Raw genomic sequence first — 22,466 nt, 5'->3', positions numbered from 1 at the left:
CTAAAAATAACCACCCTGTAGAGCGAAGCCCCTGCAAAGGAGAAGTCATTCAAGTAAGAAGTCAGTAGTTTGAGTGACACAAGTGTGTTTAAAAAAATCTGCAAATAGGGGGTGAAGGCTCGAGTGCCCACCCCGTGTTTACGGATTTTTTCACCGCAAGCTTCTATTTTCACCTTCCTGCCGTTTTTTGGACAAATGTGCTCAGTATCTTTAGCAATACTTTCGTGTTATTTGGTTTTACAGTATTTCATATTAAATTTGACAAGTTTATATATATATAGTGCACGAGCGTATACGCATTGCTACAGCGACCTTCTGTGTTCATTCAGACCAGGAAATGCTAGACGTCATCGACTGCTACAAGGAAAACGTGACGCGTGCCATCAGCGAGGTCATCGGAATCTCGAAGGTCAAGCTAGAGCAGGCGGACCAAATTTGCCGGCTGCGAGAGTGCAACCTGGGGAACTTGATAGCGGACGGCTTCTTCGCCTACTACGCGGACAAGAAGAGCAGCGAGCCCGACCTCTGGTCTGACGTCAACGGCGCCCTGTTCAACGGAGGCGCCGTCCGCGCGCCCATCCCTCAAAATCGTGAGCATTTGACGTGGACAACATGTCTGAATGAACGGCACGTGTGCACTACACAAGTGAGACCTAAGAAAAAATGTCAGCTACGCCCACAGTCATCGCTGTATCTGTCACAGAGAATTCGCATAAATGCTCCGTCCAATAGCTGTGACGTCAACCACTGTGACGTCCAATAGCTGTGACGTCCATTGCTGTGACGTCAACCACTTTCGGAGTATTTCAGATAATTGACCTTACCTACAGACACACGATTTTGTCGGCGGGTTAACGTCGGAAACTTGAACGTCCTGGTAAATTTCGTCGGGGATTCTGCCATCGCTCAGACAAACGTGATGTTTTAGGTAGTAACGACGAACATTTAACTCATAACATGAGTATGCTTACATTAATCGAAAAAAAGAACTTATGGTTCAAGGGGAAATCAGCTAGCACAATTGTCACAGGTGAAGGACAGGTGCACCGCGGTTTCGTGGGCGGAGCATACATTTTTTCTCAGGCTCTAACCGTGTTTAACAATTCAGTACAGTGTGAAGTAAACAAAAAGAAAAGAAAGGAAAAAAAAAACTTCGGACAGGAGTAGACCCACACTCTTGTTAGTTTAGTCGGCTTCGCGTTATACCAATGGTCATGAATGAAAAACAAGCGCGCCTTTCCACACATTTGGAGCTACATTCTACCCTGTATTGTAAGAGTCACGTGGCAAAGCATCACATCATAGACTGAATGAAAAGTTTGCAAGCATAGTTAAGTCTGACAGATTAGCGTGAAGTCGATAGTCGACGGAAAAATCTGAAAAGAAGACAAAGTATGAAGTTTCACGTATCGAAAATAGGCAGTGACTTATGAAGGACTCCGCAGTAAAAGCTACGAATTAATCTGACCACCTGTTATCTTGCTGTAGGATTAGCTGTATCTGAATAACAGGTATAGACAATCTACAAAGAGAAGTTAAAAAGGAAAGAGAGAAGTTTAGTTCAACGAGCGATATTATGAAATTAGGGAAGAAATCCTCAAAAATTGTGTTCGTAGGAACTCCCTATCACACCTTTCCTCAGCCTCCTTCGCTATAACAACTTTGCTGTCCCCATTGAGTTGGTACGTATAATGTCCAGGTAACCTGGACAGGTTTGCTTTGAGGAAAGAACAAGTGTACGTATGGTAATAACGGCTGGCTGAAGAATAACTAACGAATGCGAGAGAAACCGGCAGCTGCTAGCTGTATCGTTGAATGCGATCACGTAAGCGTGTTGCCAGACTTAGGTACGAAGGAAGGGTTGACAACTCTCTTTGTGACAGCAAGTCTATTTTCGAGAGTTAAACTTCTCAATATAATCGAATTTCAGCGTTGTTCGCCGTAGTGAGGTTTTATGGCTTGACAGAGTAACTTCGAAGCACCTTGCTTATAAAGAGAAAACTTTAAATGGCATTTTCACGTCACCCAAGAGAGCGGTGGGGTTAAAATCACAGCGCTTGGCAAGACTTCGCTAAATAAAGCACCATGCTCATAACCAAAACAAAGCTTTCGCGTTAATCGAGATAATAAGCACATGCGTTGTCAGACAGTGTTATAAACTTATATGCCCATATCTAGTGTGTTTTTCTAGCATAAAAAGGTATTATTGAAAAATCAGTAAGTACCCATATATATAACGCGGCACATTTTACATATCCTACATCTACCCGGAATTCCGTATGTCCAATACGAAATATGTTTCATGCCATAGGTAGCATATAAGGGTTTTTAGGCGAGATTCCCATATGTACATGTATTACATATGGGATCTCTATCAGTTCACATGGAATTTAATTTTCTTTTTTTATACGGCAGACGAGTCATTTTTTGTTAGATAACGCCATCTTGTTATAGAGGGCGAAGGGTCAGTTGGCACTTATACTTTTTTATTTGTTTCTCTTGACATCAATCTTACCTAAAGCTTTCAATAATCTGCTCTTTCCTCAGAAACTTTGTTAAATGGTTTACGTTGTTGTCACCGCATTTCTTTCAGCTGTTCTTTCGAGCGCTAGCTGATAGCCATTCACCATTAACATATCAGCCGATCAATAATACACTACCTACTTTTTTCTTCTTTTCCTCGCAACAAAGGTAACATCACAATGGGTCACATACTGGCTACAATGCCTTTCGGCATGTCGGTCGTCATCATGACACTCAACGGCTCCGAGCTAAGGAGCATGTTCGAATACTCAGTGTCGGAGTACAGTTTTCAAAAGAAGCAGGGCCGGTTCTTGCAAGTGTCGGGTGAGCAATAACATCTGTTTCTACATTCTTGTTGCATACGGTCACGCAGCTCAGATAACTTTGCAAGCTTCATATCTCGCGCTAGCGTTTCCAGTCACTCGCTTAAAAAAACAGGTATTCTAAGTAGTCTAGCATATTGAACATGCATCACTTTTTGTGCATATGCTGGCGCTACGAGAGCAATCCCCAAATCTGCTTTAAATTTTGGTGGCAGCTCCTTCGAACTGTAACATGACCAAGAACGTCGTACAACAGCGTTGCTAAGAGCTACTATCTGCCTCCGTAACAATGACCTAAACCGTACGCTGCATAGATGTTATTTGCAGTTACCTTGTTCCTGTTACTAGCGCACGTTGTGTGCGTGTGTATATGTATGGATGCCTCATTTGATGCGTCTGCAATGTCACCTGGAGCATCATGTTAAGCCAGGGAAACGTCTCCGGACAGCCATTAAATTGTCTTCACTTCTCTTGCAGGCATTCGTGTAACGTACAACTTGAGTTATCCTTCTAAGTGTCGCGTCGTGTCACTTCAAGTCCTGTGTCGAAGATGCAGAGTGCCACGATACGAGGCAGTGAATGACACCGGCGTGTACAGAATTGTCACCACCGACTACATCACAAAAGGAGGAGATGGATACCCAAGAGCAACTAACGCCACAAGCGGAGGTAAGAAAAACGTCGAAATATGGTTTGCAGTTAGATCACACAGTCTAACACGCTTGTACTAAGAGAGCTACGAAAGACATGAAAAAAAAAAACAAGAGGTCAACTAGAGTGGGCAATAGCTTTCTTTTTCTTTTTTTACTTGTAAACTGGGAATGTAGATAGATAAGAAGTAGTGAAAGAAACGGAAAGCAAAATTTTGAGGTCCGAGGTGGCGAAGACTCTGTAGCAGAGGTTGTTGGTGCGGTAAGGGTTGGGATGATTTAGTGATCTTTGTATGCAGCCTCGTACCATATGTTGATGGGACACGGATTATCAAGCGCCATTGCGAGGAGGCTTGTGTAGCGGCCTTAACCAGGTTCCCTGTCTCTCTCTGAATTTCAAATTTGACATTCCAATAAATATTTGCTTTTATATTTCTTCAGGTCCGGCGGACTACTCAGTTCTTGTGGAACACATTAGGAAGATTACTCCTGTGAAGTCGGCCATTGAGGGACGCATAACACTCCTCAACGGAACTAAACTTGTAATGATTCCAGGCGACCCCGTCACAAACCCATCGCTCAGAAAGGAAGAAACGCTAGATGCAAGGCTACTTACAAGTCCCTTAGAGAAATTGAAGCGTTCACTCAACATTTTCTTGCCTTTGATCAAAAAGAAAATTTCGGAAATTTTTGGCAAATAAAGGAGTGGAAAAACTCTGAACATAGCCTCGCCCATAAAATATTTGAGCTCATGAATGCAAGTAACTTGTCTAGCATAATAAATTTTATTTTCGGTTTTTAAAAGTTGAAAGATCTGACGAGTTGTAATGTTCTGCATATCTTTTTTTTTTTTTTTTTTTTTTTTTTTTTTTTGCGACATAGACTTGCCCTTAAGGCATAATATTTGTTTTGTATATTTGTGTTAAATGTGCGCCGTTAGGCCGGTGTTGTGTATATCTAAGCAGATAGCGCATACCTGTCGATGGCAGCGTCGCTTTGCAGTTATGTTTAACCATCTCCGCCTCCACATGTCAGTGGTAATAAAAATTCAGCAGATCCCACGAACCATGGGAATCGATGTTATGCGAAGCACGCGCGGAATAGTGACTGTGGCGTAAGTTTTCACATTGAGCGAAACGTTACGGAATGACGCTACAGAAATGTAGGAGTGGTATACGCACACTCGTATGTTGAAGAGTCGCATATGTATTATGTACCAGTTGTTTACAGTTGCGTAACGATGCCAACAGCAACATGGGTGTTACCAACACCAGGCGCGGTAAGGTATGTAGTGCTTATATTCTTGAATACTGGATAACACGAATTCGAACAGGACAAAGAAGGGACACAGATGCACAGGACAGGCGTTACTCGCAACTAAGCTTCATTCAGGAAAGTTTCCCTAGATATATACACAGCCGTGTGGATGCGCAGGCGCACTGCACGTACGTTACAGTCACAGTTGCAGTTGTTACAGTTATGTTTGCACTTGTCTGTTATGACGGAGAACGCACGCACTTTTCACGAACCCGTGTGCATGTGTGGAAGGAGTTCTTGACAGTTCTTGAAAGTGAGCACCAGCAGCTGGACCGGACTTGTTAATCGGATCCGTTCGTGATCGCGGTTACGAGGGGTCTAAGTGTAGTGTAGTGCGAGGTATGGTACAGCTGGTGAAAATCCTGGATGCCTCTTACGATGAAATTATCTATGATGCCTCCTGTCCTGGACGTGGCAGCGAGGTCTATTGATGCCCTGTCCACACCCAAGCCGTGTTTTATGCATTATAAAGACCAGGCGTTGTTGGGTCTTTATAAATCAATGTTGAAGTCACCGGTAATAGTGAAAGGCCTGGTTCTCTCGGCAGATTTATTGTAGGAAGCATTGGCCCCAGTTTTTGCGTAATCCACGTGGTCCACGTTGCGGACCACGTGGACGAGTGGAAGTAGTTTAGTGTCTTCCAGGGGTGTTATGTTTTCAGCTTCCTCACTTTCCTTCCGTCTGCAGCAGTGGCGTAGCGGTTACGGAGCTCGGCTGCTGACTCGAAGGTCGCGGGTTCGACCCCGGCCGCGGCGATCGAATTTCGATGGAGGCAAAATGCTAGATGCCCGTGTGCTGTGCGATCTCGGTACACGTTAAAGAATACCCGATGGTCAAAATTTCCGGAGCCCTTCGCTACGGCGTCTCTCATAATCATATCGTGGTTTTGACACGTAAAACCCCAGCAATTAAATTATTATTATTATCCCTCTCCTTGCGTGTCAATGTGTGTGTGTTTGCGGTTACTGTGTTGGTTGAGACTCTGTATCGCCTGTGGCACATACCCGCATAGCATGAACTTTACGCCGGGGACCTCACGAGCAACTAGTGTTGGAAATTAGAGAGCTGTTCCATAACCTCTTCGTGCAAGGACACATCACCTTTCAGTGGCTTCCAAGTCACTGCGGCATGTTGAGCAACGAACATGCCGACGCAGCTGCTCAAACCGCACACGAAGACGGCGTACAAGAATCCATCCTGTTATCAAGAACGGATGCTGCAATGAAAATTCGAGATTGTTTACAGCACACACGACTGCATAGACTGGACCCGTGTCGTCGACTTGGGCCTCCGTCCGGGCTATCTCGACTCGAGGCAACGGTGCTTTGCCGACTGTGGCTTGGTGTTGCTTTCACTAAATCTTTTGCCTTCCGAATCGGCATGGCAGACAGTGCTGCTTGCAGCCAGTGTGACAGCGAAGAAACGATAGACCACGTTCTTTGTCGCTGCCCTCGCTACAGCTCGCATTGGCCCGCCTTGACGACAGACCCCTGTCGGAACAGTTAGTGCTGGAATGCCGACCCGAACCATCTGCACACCGAAAATCAATTAAGGCCTTACTGAACTTCTTGTGTGCCAGTGGCTTATTGAATAGGCTTTACTTTAGTACTCCTGCTCTACACCTTCCTTTTGTTTATATTTTTTTTATCGCGCGTCTGCTCTTTTCTCCGCTTTCCATTCTATCTTTCTTTCCCTTTCCTCCTCCCCTTAGTGTAGGGTAGCAAACCGGATGTTACAATTCAGGTTGACCTCCCTGCCTTTCTCTCGTTTTATTATCTCTCTCTCTGGTATGTGAGTATGTGCCACACGTGACTGAGAGAAAGGGTTTCATGACGTACGCGACAGGTATTTTGCGTTATTGATGTCATGACTAGTGAATCGTGTCCGTCATGCACTGATCCCCTGCTATGCCAATTTTGGTATATTACAAGTTATGGAGACGATAGATAGATAGAAAGAAAGAAAGAAACGGCAAAAGTGCCTGAGGTTTGCTAAGAAATGCTTCGCATTTAATAAATTTAAGAACGAAAACTACCCAATATTTACGAAGCAGTTTCACTTGTACCCGCTCAGCAAGGCGACATAGCACCCCTTCCTTGTCAATAACAGCATCTTCTGACATACAGGGAACCCAAGCTCAAGTTCGGGCGCGACGCTCGCGCGGCTGAGCTATGCGTTACTGGGGGCAGACGCTGCCAGCAAAGGCGGTTTGTCGCCGGATTTGCCAGCGGCGGTGGCAAGGACACGTGCGCGCATGCGCTCTTCATTCGGCCCAGAGCACTGCTAGTCAGCAATAGTTACATTGTGACGCACCACAGGAGCAATTCGAGAGCTGTGCATGTGCGCGGAAGCGGGGGCGGCAGTGTTGTGGCCGTGGATGCCCCCAGTGGCGATAAGAGCAGTGGCGCCGCTCGACGTTGCTTTGGAAGCCTATACACTGTTTCGTTCGCGATAATATATACCGTATTTATCGAAAAATGGTACGAATTCGCAGTCGTGGCTGTCAATAGATACGCATGTACTTCTAGCAACATGTTTTTTAGACGTTATCTGACGCAACTTTCCACTTCCCAACAGGGGACGCTATAGAACGAGCAGCGTAATGCAAAGGTTTATTTAGATACAGCAGCACAATTACCGGTGCTTAAGTCTTTCCCATTTCATGTAATCTTGGTAACGTATTTCTTGAATCCGAGTATATAAAATAAGGTCACGCAAACGGATCCATTTTTGTGAACGTAGATCGATTATGTGCAAACATGTCACCCGCGGCAACAGGTAAATGACACACGTCTTCCATTTCGAAAGCTCGATACTATGCTTCGCATTACATTCCTCCTATCGGCTAAGGTTTTCTACGTCGTGTCGCTGCCTCCGACACACTTCCTTTCTGGAAGACATCAGACAAAGGCAAACGCCTATCTCAAATTGAGAGTGTCGTATCACCGCGATGCCTACAAGGAACACAACTCCTTCAACACCTTCTTTATTTTACAGAGCAGTGACCGCTTCACTGTTCACGATAATTGCTCATGAGCTATAATAATGAGCACATTGTTATTGAGCTATATATATATATATATATATATATATATTAAGCTTCAATGCACATGGAGTCTACATAAGTGAGACGAATATTTAATGAAGTGGTAATCGAATTCCTTACAACTTATGCGATGAATACGGCACGTTAAGTTGTATGTGGGATTAAACACCCACGATGCGGCGGCCAGGCTCGGCCTACCCGTCCCCACGTGGGAGCGGCCCGCGACGCTTACTGATGGCATCGGCTCTAAGGACGTTCTTTAATTAAATTCTCAGTGTCTGTATCACTCCCAAGCGCTACCTTTCATCTTCGGAAATTTCCGTACGAATAGGTGTTAATTGAATGAATGAGATTCAATATTTACAAGGTTCAGCGCAGTATTTCAAGGTGTGCGGTACCTTCTGTGAAGAAAGCACGGCGTCCGCAGACTTAGCTCGGCTACTGCTCTAAGCAGATGTTGTATGTTGCGAACAAGTGTCCACTAGACGTCACCGCGACAGTCAGACATCATACGACAAACGACGCCGACAAAAGCCCCGATGCAAACCATTAGCATGAGCAGAGAAAAATGTCTACGTGTTTTCTTTGTTTTTTTTTTTACATTTTGTAATAATAAAGAAATGACCCACGTTATTTATTACCCGTAAGAAAATGAATCACACACGAATTGTTCATTTTCGCTCTTCCCGTCTCTTCGTTGACGAACACCTTTACTTGTGTCAGCGTTTCGTCGCCTTTTTAGCATCAGGGTCTTCGGTTATATTTCCGTGGATCGTGATACGACCTTCCACGGGCGTCTTCACCGGTGAAATTTTGATTATGTAATCCCTTAGTACATCAAGATCCAAAGGCCCTACAAAAAGAAAGATGGAGAGCAGGTTCATGCAATTGAACTATCGACAATTGGCGCAGCTGGCTGCCTTCAGCGGCAAACGAGCGCTGCATGTCTTTACATGGAAATATTGGCGGTTTTATCAATTATCTTTTTTTTTGCGTGTGAATAGAAGTAGTAGAAAAATAGAAAAGTTCCAAGAAATACATATCATACACGTAGCCGTTATTGAATAATATGAGGAGCTATAGAAATTGTCAAAATGAGGTGCTTTTGCAAACGCAAAGAGGGAGAGAGAGCGAGGGAGCTAGAGGTAGACCCTGCCATCAAAAACTGACAGTGGTTCTAATTATCGAAAGCTTATTTTTATGGCTAATTCTCTAGACTTGTTTCGACACGGCCGTGCTAAGTGAGGGCGCCACAGGGGCCACTTCAGTTTCCACTCGCGTGCTATGAATTGTCGTCTCTCAGTCCCCTATACGCCCGCGTTATATGTAAGGGCGTGTGCGGGAAGGCGACAGGTCTGGTAAAACGGGTAGGATTTCAGAAAGGTAACAGTGAAGGATTTCTAGAGCCCCAAACAAAGAGAAAGGACAATAATTATACCAAATCATGTTTTCGACGCGACAGAAGAAAGCACGGACGTGCAACAGAGTGTCCCTAAATGCCAAAGAGCGCGGCACGCCAGCTTAAACCTGGAAGTAATCGAGCTTTGTACGCATTATTTCTTATCATTTTCCCTGCTTATTACTGAGCAAGCAATGACATTTGCGTCCGCCGTGTGCTGTAGTGTGATCCTCAAAGTCTTAGACTACCTAGTACGATGGGTGCAAGAAAAACGTGCGATCGCCAAACCTTGTAGCAATTAGTGATGCCGTATAGCAGTTGCGCGTAGTTTTCTGTGCTGTTTAGTTCCGTTTGTGGACGTTCCTCGGGCTGCATGAGTAGCTGAATAAATCTGTTACATGCCAGCTTTGCATGTGATATCTTAGGTGTCACATATCACTATGAACGGCGTAACTCAGCTTCGCACGCACGCGCAGTCCTCTCAAGGAGCAAAGGCTGTACAGGTGGAGGAAATGTTGAAATTCGCGGTCCCCGATGTGCCACAAATCCGAGGTTTCTTCCTTACTGTTCCCGTTCACGGACTCGCAGTTCATCGAAATGTGGCACGCGGTCGGAAAAACAGCAGGAGCGTACGAGGGAGAAGCTTGCTTCGTCGATGGCTTTCCACGAACGAAATGCAGACTTGAGATCACTTTGCTGGCTGCCACTCGGTTCCATCAGCACTGTAACAGTATCAGCTAACTTGCGTGGAGCGTAATTTCGCAGCGAACTAGCGAGAGCATGTACCTGGTAAACATGCCCAGAATCCGTCACATGTCGTACGCTGCGAATCCAGCATTCCCGCTAGTTTCTATAGCATTATCACGCTGAAAAACTGAAAAAAAAAAGTTCATTCCAGGTGGGCTGTTCCTATAGCTATTAGCATAGTCTACGACGCACTCAATACGCGACATTGCAAAGCTACCCTAACAGCCTGACAGGGCTCCATTCAAGGGCCAGCTGCTGCAGGGAGCACGCTAAATGCTTTCGCTGACTTCCGCACCACGGCGCGACCGGATCACTGTACGTTTCCTATGAGCAGAATAGCTACACTAAAACGTTCTGTTCTCAAATCGTGACCGGTAAGTTGACCGCGGTCACTAAAGGGGACAGTGCACAACCACTGAATTCTTCCACTACAACATACAGCGCAAAAACGTGTAGTGTAAGAAACGCAAGAAGTTAAGAACCATTACTCGTGCTTTCGAGCAAAAAATGGTAGGCGTAGCATTAAGAGATAAAAAAAGAGCAGAATAGAGCAGAGAACAAACAGGGGTAGCCGGTATCCTAGTTGACGTGTTGACGTTAGGAGAAAAAGTTGGACCTAGGCAGGCCACGTAAACTGCAGGACAGATAACCGATGGTCATTGAGAGTAACGAAACGGATACTGGCAGATGAGAAACGTAGTCGAGGGCTGCAGAGAGTAAAGTGGGTTGATGAAATTGAGTTCTCTGGCATAAAATGAAGTGAGGTCGAGTAAGATATGGTAAATTGAAGATAAATGGGAGACGCCTTTGTCCCGCATTGAGCCTGGAATATGCAGCTTTTTTTTATTGCGATAGGAATTATATAGACACTGTCGGCGGGGATCGTTGCCGTCGCCGTTATGGTCAGTATATATATATATATATATATATATATATATATATATATATATATATATATATATATATATATAAGCCACAAAGAAACATAATTCAGAAGAAATATTATACGAAGCGCGCGACCTGGGATTCCAGCGTGCGACCCCTAGCTCCGCAGCGCGCTGCATTAGACAACTTCGCCAAGCAGCATACGTCCTCCAGTACACGAACGGCGAGTTATTTCTATACACCATTTACCGCTGGCAGTACGCAGAGCTCGAAGGTGCTTCAGCGTGTTCACTATCACCCGAGAGATGGCGCAAAGGGTGCGCTTTAAAGGTCGTCGCGCCGGAGTTGGGATGCGCGCCTCCGACTTGTACTTTGATATACAGGGTGTGGTCACCCGCGCTTGAGCGCTTAGCTCTAGAGGGGCGAGGTTTGTACGTCTTGTGCTTTCACCGCAAAGTTTGCGTTGAAGCTATAGACCGCACGAAGGTAACCTCGCTCGCTTCACAGGCCGCGTTTGCGAAAGGAGTGAGCTGCTAGCTTGAACAACCGGCACTATGGTCTAGTGGTTAAGGTGCTCGACTGCTGACTCGCATGTCGTGGGATCGAATACCGGCCGCGGTGGCCGCATTTTTGATGGAGGCGAAAATGCTTAAGACCCGTGTACTTAGATTTAGGTGCACGTTAAATAACCCCAGGTGGTCGAAATTTCCGGAGCCCTCCACTACGGTGTCTATCATAATCATATGGTGGTTTTGGGACGTTAAACCCCAACAATTATTATTATTAATGCTAGCTAGAAGAGTCAAAGTATAGGGCTAGTTGAAGTAACAATTGTGACAGTTAGTTCGCGCTCGTCCTGTGTATACCTGTGCATGTGTCCTGTGTGTGTTCTTCTTGTGCGTCCTTTGTGCTTGAGCAGCGCGCTGCAAGTTTCGAGCTGCTTGCCGTTCTTCGTATGACATTCCAATTTGTTGCTATCGCTTTCACTACTTCGCCTTTGCGGCAAAACTGACTTTTTGTTGTTGTTGTTGATGGTGATGTTTACGATGAAACGTGCATAAGGGAAGAGTGCGTACGTACCTCCATCGGTAACGTTTTTTGCCTTCTGGAATCCGTCCCCACCTCTGGCAACGAAGTCGGTGGTGACGACTCTGTATACTTCGCACTCTTCCAGAGGCTTGTAGACAGGCACCGTACAGTTTGTGCAAAGTATGTGCACCGACACAACGCGGCTGTTTGGAGGCATTGTCAAATTGTACACAACACGTACACCTGAGGGACAAGATAAACATGACATTTTACTCGAGGGTGCACATAGGTCGAATCAAAGAATTTGTCATTTTCAAATGCTATCCAAAACGCCGCGCATTTGTAAACTCCATGAGAAACCAATACGCATCTTTTCTACTCTGCAAATAGAGTTCGGTTCTACAGAGTAGCGGTAAAGCTGTAACTTGGTTCTCGGTTAAAGGTCACTTAAATTTGTAAAAAATTTCGTAACTGTTCCTTGCATATATATTCAATGTGATTTTACAAGCTGTTTTTATATAACAGGGAATCACAATGTTAAAATAACATTCCACAAGAAATTTCCAGCTGCTTAGCGCTGTAAATAAGAAAGCTACGTTGGTGTATTTTGAAGAAATTTAACAAATGGTGTATGGGGCAATGTCCAAAACTTCTTGACATGTACTATCCGAGGGGCGATTTGTATGCACCGTGCACTCACCAGAAACTTGTAGAAATTCCCCTTTTTTCTTCAAGAAGCTGTAATTCCCGACGGAGTGCTCGAACATGTTTTTAAGTTCATAGCCATAAAGCGTTACAATGACGATGGTTTGTCCGAACGGCGCGGTCTGCATGATGTCACCGAGAGTTATGTCTGGAAAAAGCGATTGTGTGTACATTTCAGCAATAAAGTTAAAAAGCTCAGCTTTCCCTGTACATTGATACTACTACTTCTACTACTACTACTACTACTACTACGACTAATAATAATAATAATAATAATAATAATAATAATAATAATAATAATAATAATAATAATAATAATAATAATAATAATAACAATAGTAATAATAATAATAAATAAAAGAACAGGGAGAATATACAGGAAGCTGATTCATATTGTTGCTGTGTGGTCCTGCAGTTCCAATTACACTCTTAAAAATTCAGGGATGAGCACGAACGTTGAACCTCTCACTTGGGGTTCTCAAGAGATGACAGGATGTAACGAAAAGCAAGCAAATAGAAAAAAAAGCAAAGCAAAAAAATACCGTACCAGGATATTGCTCCTTGTTTCTGTCGTACCTTTATAAAGCGCATAAAATGAAGCAAGATTCATTGCAATTTCACACTATAGTGACAACACATATAACACATATAATGAAGTTTTTTGTTTCCTCATAGAAAGTGCAAGCCTGAACTAATTAGTATGCGTCAAGTAGACCTGGAAGTCTTATACTTTGACGCTTCTTGCAGCACCGCAATGAAGAGTCGTAGTCGCGCCTTATGCCAAGCCTTATCCACTCTAGTGAGTGAGGCTTCATTGCGCGTCCAGTAACAAATCCTAAGCGTTTCGAGTCAGCCATGTAAAAATTACGTCAATAGCTTCAACAGCCTTTAAAGCCCTTTTAAAGTCAAGTTATTTGTCATGGTCGTTTTAACTGCCGATTCTTACATAACAGGTCAAATCAATGAGAAAACAGTACTATATGCAACCCGTAATGGCTTCATTGCAATTGCAATTGAGTAATGGGGTAAAACATGCTTACTATAATTGATTTCAAGGGAAGCGCGGGCTCGCGCATACGCGAAATGTAAACGACATATTTACATTGGTCCATGGTGCCTATAGGACGTCACGACCTAACGGAGACGTCAATGGGGACTCGAGATGATCCGTGTATCGGCGGGTTGGCGGCTCTTCAAGGCCTCTGCGTGCCGGGTTGTATAAGATAGGCTGCGGGCGATGATGCCTAAACGCGAACTTCAGCTGGCATGACCCTGCGCTGCCCGTTTAAGTGCCCTGGAGATCCCGCGTGGCCTGTTTGATCATTTTCTCAGATGCTATCTCGAGGCCTTCTCCTGGCAGATATTGAAGGTTTCACGTTTGCTATAGCAGAATCAAGCATGCGGCACCAAGAAAGTTGCGGTCAAGGGCTGATCTATTAATCTGCTATACTGAAACAAAAAAAAACAAACAAACATGTTTTTAAGTTGTCTTCGTTTATGGAAGGTCTCTTTTAACGTTTTATACAAAATAAGCGCAAAAAACGCGTCGTGAATAATGCTCATAATATTGTGTAAAGCACACGGTAATGTTGACTTGCAAACTGGCGCTGGTGCATGAGGAAAAGCTGGGTGTTATCGCGCTTCTGCTACTCGTTTACTCCTTTGTTTACCGCTAAATTTAGGGAGCTACGTCAATTAGCAAAACCAGGAGCCATTTAGTGAGTGTTTAACAAGCGAAGGGTCACCGTAATATATGTTCGTACTGCGGTGAAACTTTCCTAAGGCACAGACCCCTGATATCATCCACACCATTATAAGGGTGACCGTAATATATGTTCGTACTGCGGTGAAACTTTCCTAAGGCACAGACCCCTGATATCATCCACACCATTATAAGGGTGACCGTAATATATGTTCGTGCTGCGGTGAAACTTTCCTAAGGCACAGACCCCTGATATCATCCACACCATTATAAGGGTGACCGTAATATATGTTCGTACTGCGGTGAAACTTTCCTAAGGCACAGACCCCTGATATCATCCACACCATTATAACATAGTGCTTACTCCCTTGTTCAATAGGCGCCCTGATGGAGCCTCCGTTCAGAACAGCTGCGTTCACGTCTGACCACATTGCAGGAGTAGAGGTGCTCTTGTCAACGTAGTGTGAGTAGTACGCATCCGTCAGTAGGTTGCCCAGGTTGCACTCGCGCAAGCGGCAGATGTCTCCGTCTTCCTCGAGTAGTACCTTCGTGTAACCGATGACGTCGGCAATCGATTTGTTGATCAAGGGCTCAAACTCAAGGGTAATATTCAAAACTTCTTCATCTGAAGAGAAAGGGAAAAGACACAGTTTTGAAACACGCACTAGATTCCATCCCGTTGAAGCAAGAACAATGGTTTGCTGTTTGATGATCTACTCAATGCAGTAAGCCCACAATCGAGCAAAATACAAAAAGGTGCGAAGTTGCACAAAAACACAAACAAAGAAACATGAACGATAGGGATGACAAGGAAGTACACAGATGCAGAACTTCTCGATTGTCTTTTTCTTTAAAAAATTATAGGGAGAATCATGATCAATTAATTCATATTTCACTTGTTTTCGAAGAGGCAAAAGTAATTTGATAAGCTCGGTAAGTGCGATTTCATATAAATTATCGTAGTGCGCTAGGCTCATTAGTTGTTGACGAATTCGTATCGACATTTTTTAGCATCTTCTATGTCTGTGTTGAATTCGAAGCTTACGCAACTCTTTTACAGCAACAACAGAAAAGGTGCATGTACTTGAACATTCTGGTTTAAATCATATTTTGTCCTTCACAGTATGCACCTTCACTCGAATGCAGTTCATTGATCTGTACTGGCAACACATATTTCCCCCGCCTATTAAATAACATCTCTTTCGCAACATGCGTACGTCTAGGAATGCTGCGAACCCATCTGCAAAGCACATTTCCTTTTCTTCAACGGACCCCTGACAGCGAAATTTTTGTTTGCGACTTTTTTACTGTAATTTGCAGCTTTGTGTCTAGTAATCCGGAAAGTGAATTGTAAATAACCTAACGTATTGTATAATTCATGCTAGCGTTGTTAATTGTGAAATTTTAGTATCACTCTGAAACTTCCGCCTAAAAAAATCACAGCATATCCACGGAGTGAATGATGATGAGTGGGCGAAGCTGCGGAGGTTCATCGGTAAACCATTAATTTTCCGTGAATTCTGCCCAGTACATCATCACCGACGTGAGATCGGGCGCGTTTATACTAAAGGTTCGATGAGAGTTATGACGACTTACAGCTCACTTTAATTTTACATGTACGCTGTGAATTTTCATTGTTTAGAAAACCATTCATTTAGAAAACATCTGGCATCTTTCGTTAAGCAGCTGGCGTCTTTTCGTTTTGCTTTAGAAACATCTGGCGTCTTTTCGTTTTGCTTCTAGAAAAGATCTGGCGTCTTTCGTTGGTTTATTTCATCAATCAACGGCGTTTTGAACAAAATTTTTATTGTTTAATCACGCACAGGAGAAATCTCACCAGGCACTACCTCGGAGGTAAACAATGGCTGCTAATGGGAATGAGAGACAGAAGAAGTCGGCTTTTAGCTAACACTTACACTTCTACTTCTACTAACGTTTCCTACTGGAACATGCCAATGGCTGCTAATGGGGAATGAGAGACAGAAGAATTCGGCTTTTAGTTAACGCGCACGCTGCGAATTTTTTATTGTTCAACAACGCACAGGAGAAATCTCCCACCGGCACCTACCTTGGAGGTCGAGATCTGGTACTAGCGTTACGACTGGTTACGCACTACGAGGACGGACGGGTGCCGCTTTAAGGAGCTTCACCCCTAAAATTATAAGAAACTAGCGCCTCATGCAAGAAAGCGCCAAAGATCACGTCCGCTCAAGCTGTGGCGACGTTGAAAGCGCAGCTTTCAAATCGGGGAACCGCGCGCGGTAGAGATTGAAACGATGTGGGTACCTCGGTATGGGTTAAACCTATTAAGCGCGTGTCCCCTCACGAAAACTACCTCGACAGCAGCCCAACAACAGAGCGAGATGGGTGAGGAACAATAGGCCTCGCCGGGTGCCAGTCGTGGTATTGTGTGCGCCCCGCAAACCTTCTGTGACGTCCACAATACTTGCTTTACTCGTGGAACGTCACGCGGGGCCTCGATCTACGTCATACCAGCGCGATGTCGCGAGGTGCTGCCAACTCAAGTCAGCACTCACGCTTACTTTAAAACCACATTAAAATATCTTAAAGGCAACGTTCGGCTCTAGTAATCGGTCAAAATTGCCCACGGATACAGGAAAGTCAAATAACACAAACATCTCGAGGTATTTAATTGTGGTGTCAGGGGTCCTTTACGTTGCCTGATTCGTGCTATTGCTGGTTGTGAAGCGTGGGGTAAACATTCAGTACCTTCTTCGACGGATCCATTTATGAGAATGGGGTTCCCGGTCCAGTTCGTGACATTTCCATTTGCGTCGAACGTGACTTGAAGAAATCCGAGATACTTTCCGAACCAGAAATCTTGGACGACGAGAGCTTGACCGTTGCCGCTAGTTTTGTTCACTACTGTTGGATAGTCACCTTCGATCTTGTCTCCACCAGGAAACGTTTGCACTAGAACGCAAAGAGTTTGAAGGTTTTTTACTTGTGGGCACTGGTCAACAACAACAACAACAATAATAATAACAATAATAATAATAATAATAATAATAATAATAATAATAATAATAATAATAATTTAGTTACAGGGACATTAAAGAGCAAAACGATTTTTCTCGCATTAGTAAAGTATTCTTCCACGATACCAAAAACACCACGCTTTCTGCGCGAAGACGCTTAATAAGCGAGAAAACGCGCGAAAAGAAAATACAGGTGGCGACGCCGCCTTGGAATTCCCGCACCATTTGCCGTGACGTCACATATCTTTGACGGCGCCTGATTGGGCCTACGTAGTTCCTAATCGGTTAAATCGAAGTGCTTTGTCCTCTGACGGGGCCAGAGACTTGACATAAGCGAGTTTGTGGAAATTTCGTCGAGCCAGTGGCGCCAAAATACGTTAAATGCTCTTTGAAGTCTTTTACGTCACGAATTACAAAGTTCGGCGCGAAATTTAAAAATGAAACTTTGAAGTTAGTTTTCTTCTCTAATCATAAACCTATGGTGGTGAAATAAACGACACAAGAGTTCTCCGAGCACACTTTGCCAATCTAAACCAATTCATTGTTTCTCTTTAGTATCCCTTTAACGCGTCCAAACTCAACCATAAGGTCACTGTGTTTGTGCACTCGAAAAGGAAAAAATCATAATAACCTATAACAATCTGAAAACAGTCTACAGGGGAAAATACGAAAACAGTAAAACGAAAATGTAAAACCAAAAGGTCAGATCGACAGCAAAAAATACGTTAGCGCACCACAAGAGTAATGGAAGGATAAAGCTAAATACAGCTAACATACCAGACAGAAAGAGGTGGGCTGAAAGACGATCTTTTTTGGGGGTTTTACGTTCCAAAACCGTGATATGCATTATGAGACACGCCAGGCTCAACGGCAAGGAAGGGGAAAAGAACTTGTACATTATGCGCAACCGCGTTAAAACAGGGCAGAGTTCGAAATGAAAGAACAATGACTGCGAGCTATGAAAAAAGAAAAAAAAAAGATGGCCGCCATCCCGTCCTGCGAACGTGAATGTGCTGTACCAAACACCACGCATGCTGATGGGGGGCGGGGGAGGGGGTTATGTTTTATTATGACTTTAGAGCAATGGTAGTGATAATCGCTTTGTGTCCGCTGTGGTAGACTGGTTCCGCGGCCATTTTCAGCAACACGAATTTGTTCCTTCCGTCGAACATTGTATTCATGCTGTTCTGCTGGTGTCTTTAATTTCCGTGGTCTACCCATGGCAGTCTTAGAATGAACTGAATGAGTTCAATGAATGAGTTCGAGTGAATGAGAATGAACTGAATCAGGAAACGCCCGCGGGGAGAAGAAACGGGTCGTTTGACGTCATTCGAAGCCCTCGTGTGAAGTGCAAAGCAGCTGCAACCTAATATTTACCGGGAACGCGTGGGAGGGTGTTCCCATTGTTCACGGGCGCTGTATCATCCATCATGCGGTTTTGATGCTTGTTTTGTAGTTTTATTTATTGAAATGTATACTGATCTCTATACCTGATTGCAAAGGAAGATATGCCGTTCGCCTTCAATTGTTGAAGTGCCTGGATAGCCGAGTGGTTAAGGCGCTTGCGTTCGGATCGTGGGTACGCGAATTCGAATCCCGCCACCTCGTGAGGAATTGTTTTTCGCCAAGTTTTTCTCTCTTTCTTTCCGTGTCTTTCTTTCTTTCTCCCTCTCTTTGTTTCTGTCTTTCTCTCACCGCCTTGCTACACGGCACCCGTCTGTCGCCCAATTTCTGAGGTACATACCCGTTCATGATGATGATGATAGCTGTATGTTTACGCCACAAAATTTTTCGACCAACCAGAAGTATAAAACATCGCTGTAAAACATTGAGATCAAGAAAATAGGCATCATAAAAGCTTGTTTTCTGCGGGAGGCTGAATGTTTACGGAAACATGCGCGCACGTGGAAAGGTCTATGCATTCTGGTTATCTTACCCGGAATTTAGAGTTCGAAACGAAGCTACGATAGTTCGAATGAGAGGGGGATCTACCAAAGGGCGCAGTGTAAAGGGCTGAGACGGGAATGCCCTTTGTAATTCATGACGCACATGGTGAGGACAGAAAGAGTGCTAGAAAGAAGCAATTTCGAAGCCGGATGCCACGTAATAAGAGTATCTATGCACATAAATCGGCAATAAATGTTACGCACCGTGATACAAAAATGTATTCGTGTGGCCTCCGACAACTATGTCCACTTCTTCCACCTGTGCCGCAATTTCCATTTCATGGAGATAGCCAATGTGAGTGATGGCGATTATAATCTGTGTGCCGTTCTGAGCAAGTTTCCTGGATTCATTCCTGATGCTCTCCAGATCATTGCTGAATGTGACGTTACCTGAAACGTAAAGTGTTTCCTTGTATAAGAATTTAGATGTCATATATTGGTTTGCTGCCCGGCCCGCCTACACATATGTGTGCACATTGGCGTAGGCAGGTGCGGAGAGGATAGGGGGTCTCACCCCTCCTCCCCGAATTTTTTTCAATTTTGCATGTGTGTACATCCACGCACACATATACACACGCACGAACGTACCATCTAAAGAATGGCCAACAGCCCTCCCCCCTTCAAGAAGAAAATTTTTGGTTGCGCTTTTAAGCATGCAATACTTTGTGAAGTTGATTGCTAGTCGTCTCAGATTAAAACTGAAGGTACTAGCATTAGCACAGTTACATATTCCAGTAGTTGGAATCGGGACCGAGAAATTGTGAGGCTCTTTGTATATTTGCTTCCTCTATGCGCTTCTTCCATGTCAAGTAAAACAGAAGTTTGTCCAACATTGATAGTGTTATGTACTGACGTCACATGTACGTTTCATCGCTTATCACCCACGCAAGCAGCGGTGGCCTTATCACGAGTTATCACTCGTGCTATAAAAGGAGTGTGCGTCAATAAACCTACGTTCATTTCACCACTGGGCGTCCGACTGATTTACTATAGATAGATAGATAGATAGATAGATAGATAGATAGATAGATAGATAGATAGATAGATAGATAGATAGATAGATAGATAGATAGATAGATAGATAGATAGATAGATAGATAGATAGATAGATAGATAGATAGATAGATAGATAGATAGATAGATAGATAGATAGATAGATAGATAGATAGATAGATAGATAGATAGATAGATAGATAGATAGATAGATAGATAGATAGATAGATTTAACGTACATCAAATCTATGTCCACGGGAGTTTGTGCGTTTCGCCACCATCGAGATGCGGCCGCCGTGGCCAGGAATCGAACCCGAGACCTTAAGCTTAGAAGCGCAACGCCTTACCTGCTAAGCTTATCTCGGCGTGTTGTATTTGATGCACGCTTCGCTGAGTTTCCTACATATTTAAAATCTATTGCGGGAGAGAGAGAGAGGCAACGGTTTGCTGCCCCACAGAGGGGGGGGGGGAGTAATAGAAAAGAGAAAGCGAGGAGGAAAGAAAGAACAAGTGATACGCGCACGCACACACACCCGCACCTATCAAGGTTTACCGCGCACACACAGACAGTCACAATCGAGAGATATTTGAGACCAGTTCCTCTGCCGCTGTCCTTAAGGGACTGTCTACCACTCGGAAATTATTTTCTGATTGTGGTGAAAATGAGAAGATCGTTCGTCACAACGGCGGCAACGAGCATGCTTTTGCCCCATAAAATAGGAACCATATTTTTAATTTGATGTTGAAAATCGTGAAAGAATGACCGCTAGCGTCACCCAACAGCCATGTGGTCAATCTACTGGTAGGACAAGAAATCCTCGCAGGTAGACTGATTTCGCTTAAAACAAAATATGTATAACTTGAAATTGTATTTTACGCACTGGAGGCCGCTTTCGGATGCGTCAGAGGGTAATTTTTTGCTTTTTTCTTCTCACTCATCCAAAAAGGCGCCCGGTGGCGCTGTTTGCGGCGCCGTCTTCAATTTCGTCTCCTTCAACTCATGCGCTATGCCATGCGGGCCTCCGAGCTTGTCGTAATGTGCAGCTGTATTGTTGTTAGGATGTCTCACATGTGCTGCGCTGTGAAGACGTGCATTTATCGTATCTTTTTGATGACTCAACTTGGCTTGGATTGCGGCAGCAGTGCTAAAATAAACGCACAGACTGCGATTACAGCAAAACAAGTGTTCTGTAATCGTATAAGGCTTCATTTAACCGCTAGCGCGATGAAAAAGACTTACATTCATTACATTCGTGTTTAGCGAAAATAAAGTAATCCTACAGATGTCACATCTGCTTTCGGTTTTAATTTTTACCGGCACTATAATCATCATCGCGTCCACCAATCAGTGTTGCGGGCATGTTTCACGCCAATGGAAGAAGACCGAACGCAGATCGAAAAATTCTGTCTTAAAGATTTCTACTCACTTTCCTGAGAAACCACTGCAAGGTTGGACACATCAGACGGTACGCTTTCTGTTGCGGCACTAAAAGAGAAAAGCGATGAAGGACGGTATACAGTCCCCTTTAACGGTAGACTGGAATCCGAGATGTCACAAAAAAAAGGCTTGCAAGGCCTGGCTCCAAGGAATCCAGATCTTGCAGTGCGTATTGAGGTGATGGAGATGTCATTCTGTTGAGGAGAGGGCGCATCGTGCTTGTGAGGGATCTCAACACAACAGGGACTTGTAGGTTTTTGTCGTGGAAACCGTCTGTGGACGATGGAGTACGTTGAGGAACATTTTGCGCCAGCTCTCTATGACATTGAATAGACTTGGCGCAACTTGGCATTCCCACATTCGCGCACACATTCACACACGCATACACGCAAGAACGTGTGGGACGTGAATGGGGGAATGATAAGTAGCGCCAAGTTTCTTAAATATGATGAGTTACCAACTAGCTCAACAGCAAGTTCTAATAGGCTCTGTGAGTGCGCAGTGGTGGTAGTGAGGGCCACGCGACATCCGCCTCCGCTTTCAAAGCCTCTGCGTCTTTTCGGCTCTCCGACTGTGATACATTGGGCGGGGGAGGGGGGGTGGCTGCAGTGGGGGTAACTGTCGCTTATGAGAACTCTGGCGGTCTGTCGGAGTAGGAGATCGCGGTGTCTTTCCAGAGTGGGCAGCAGTAGTCCTAGACCTCCGTCGCCAACGCGAGCGTCGTTCTCTTTCTCACGATATCAGCAGCCTCTTTGTGCGTCTAG

The 22,466-nt window shown here is 44.4% G+C and overlaps 2 protein-coding genes across 2 annotated transcripts in view; one reads left to right on the top strand and one right to left on the bottom strand.

Moving 5' to 3' along the window:
* The first annotated feature begins 333 nt into the window (after positions 1-333).
* Positions 334-4,197, top strand: LOC119376690 (5'-nucleotidase). The gene is made up of 4 exons (XM_037646440.1): positions 334-590; positions 2,692-2,847; positions 3,324-3,515; positions 3,938-4,197. The coding sequence occupies exons 1-4, from the start codon at positions 338-340 to the stop codon at positions 4,195-4,197; spliced, it is 861 nt and encodes a 286-aa protein (XP_037502368.1). The 5' UTR covers positions 334-337.
* Positions 4,198-8,518: 4,321 nt separating this feature from the next.
* The window catches only part of LOC119376689 (snake venom 5'-nucleotidase-like), a 34,239-nt gene continuing 20,291 nt past the window's right edge, over positions 8,519-22,466 (bottom strand). Inside the window, exons 5-10 of the mRNA XM_049411463.1 lie at positions 19,476-19,661; positions 17,057-17,260; positions 14,691-14,951; positions 12,620-12,772; positions 11,971-12,162; positions 8,519-8,712 (exon numbers count right to left, since the gene is read on the bottom strand). Of these exons, the coding sequence (XP_049267420.1) occupies positions 8,579-8,712; positions 11,971-12,162; positions 12,620-12,772; positions 14,691-14,951; positions 17,057-17,260; positions 19,476-19,661 (1,130 nt within the window). The 3' untranslated portion in view covers positions 8,519-8,578. The remainder of the gene's footprint in view (positions 8,713-11,970; positions 12,163-12,619; positions 12,773-14,690; positions 14,952-17,056; positions 17,261-19,475; positions 19,662-22,466) is intronic.

This window comes from Rhipicephalus sanguineus, unplaced genomic scaffold, assembly GCF_013339695.2.
Source record: "Rhipicephalus sanguineus isolate Rsan-2018 unplaced genomic scaffold, BIME_Rsan_1.4 Seq1954, whole genome shotgun sequence".
Lineage (NCBI taxonomy): Eukaryota > Metazoa > Arthropoda > Arachnida > Ixodida > Ixodidae > Rhipicephalus > Rhipicephalus sanguineus.
The sequence above is the reverse complement of the archived record's forward strand: the minus strand, read 5'-3'. Positions and strand labels throughout refer to the sequence as shown.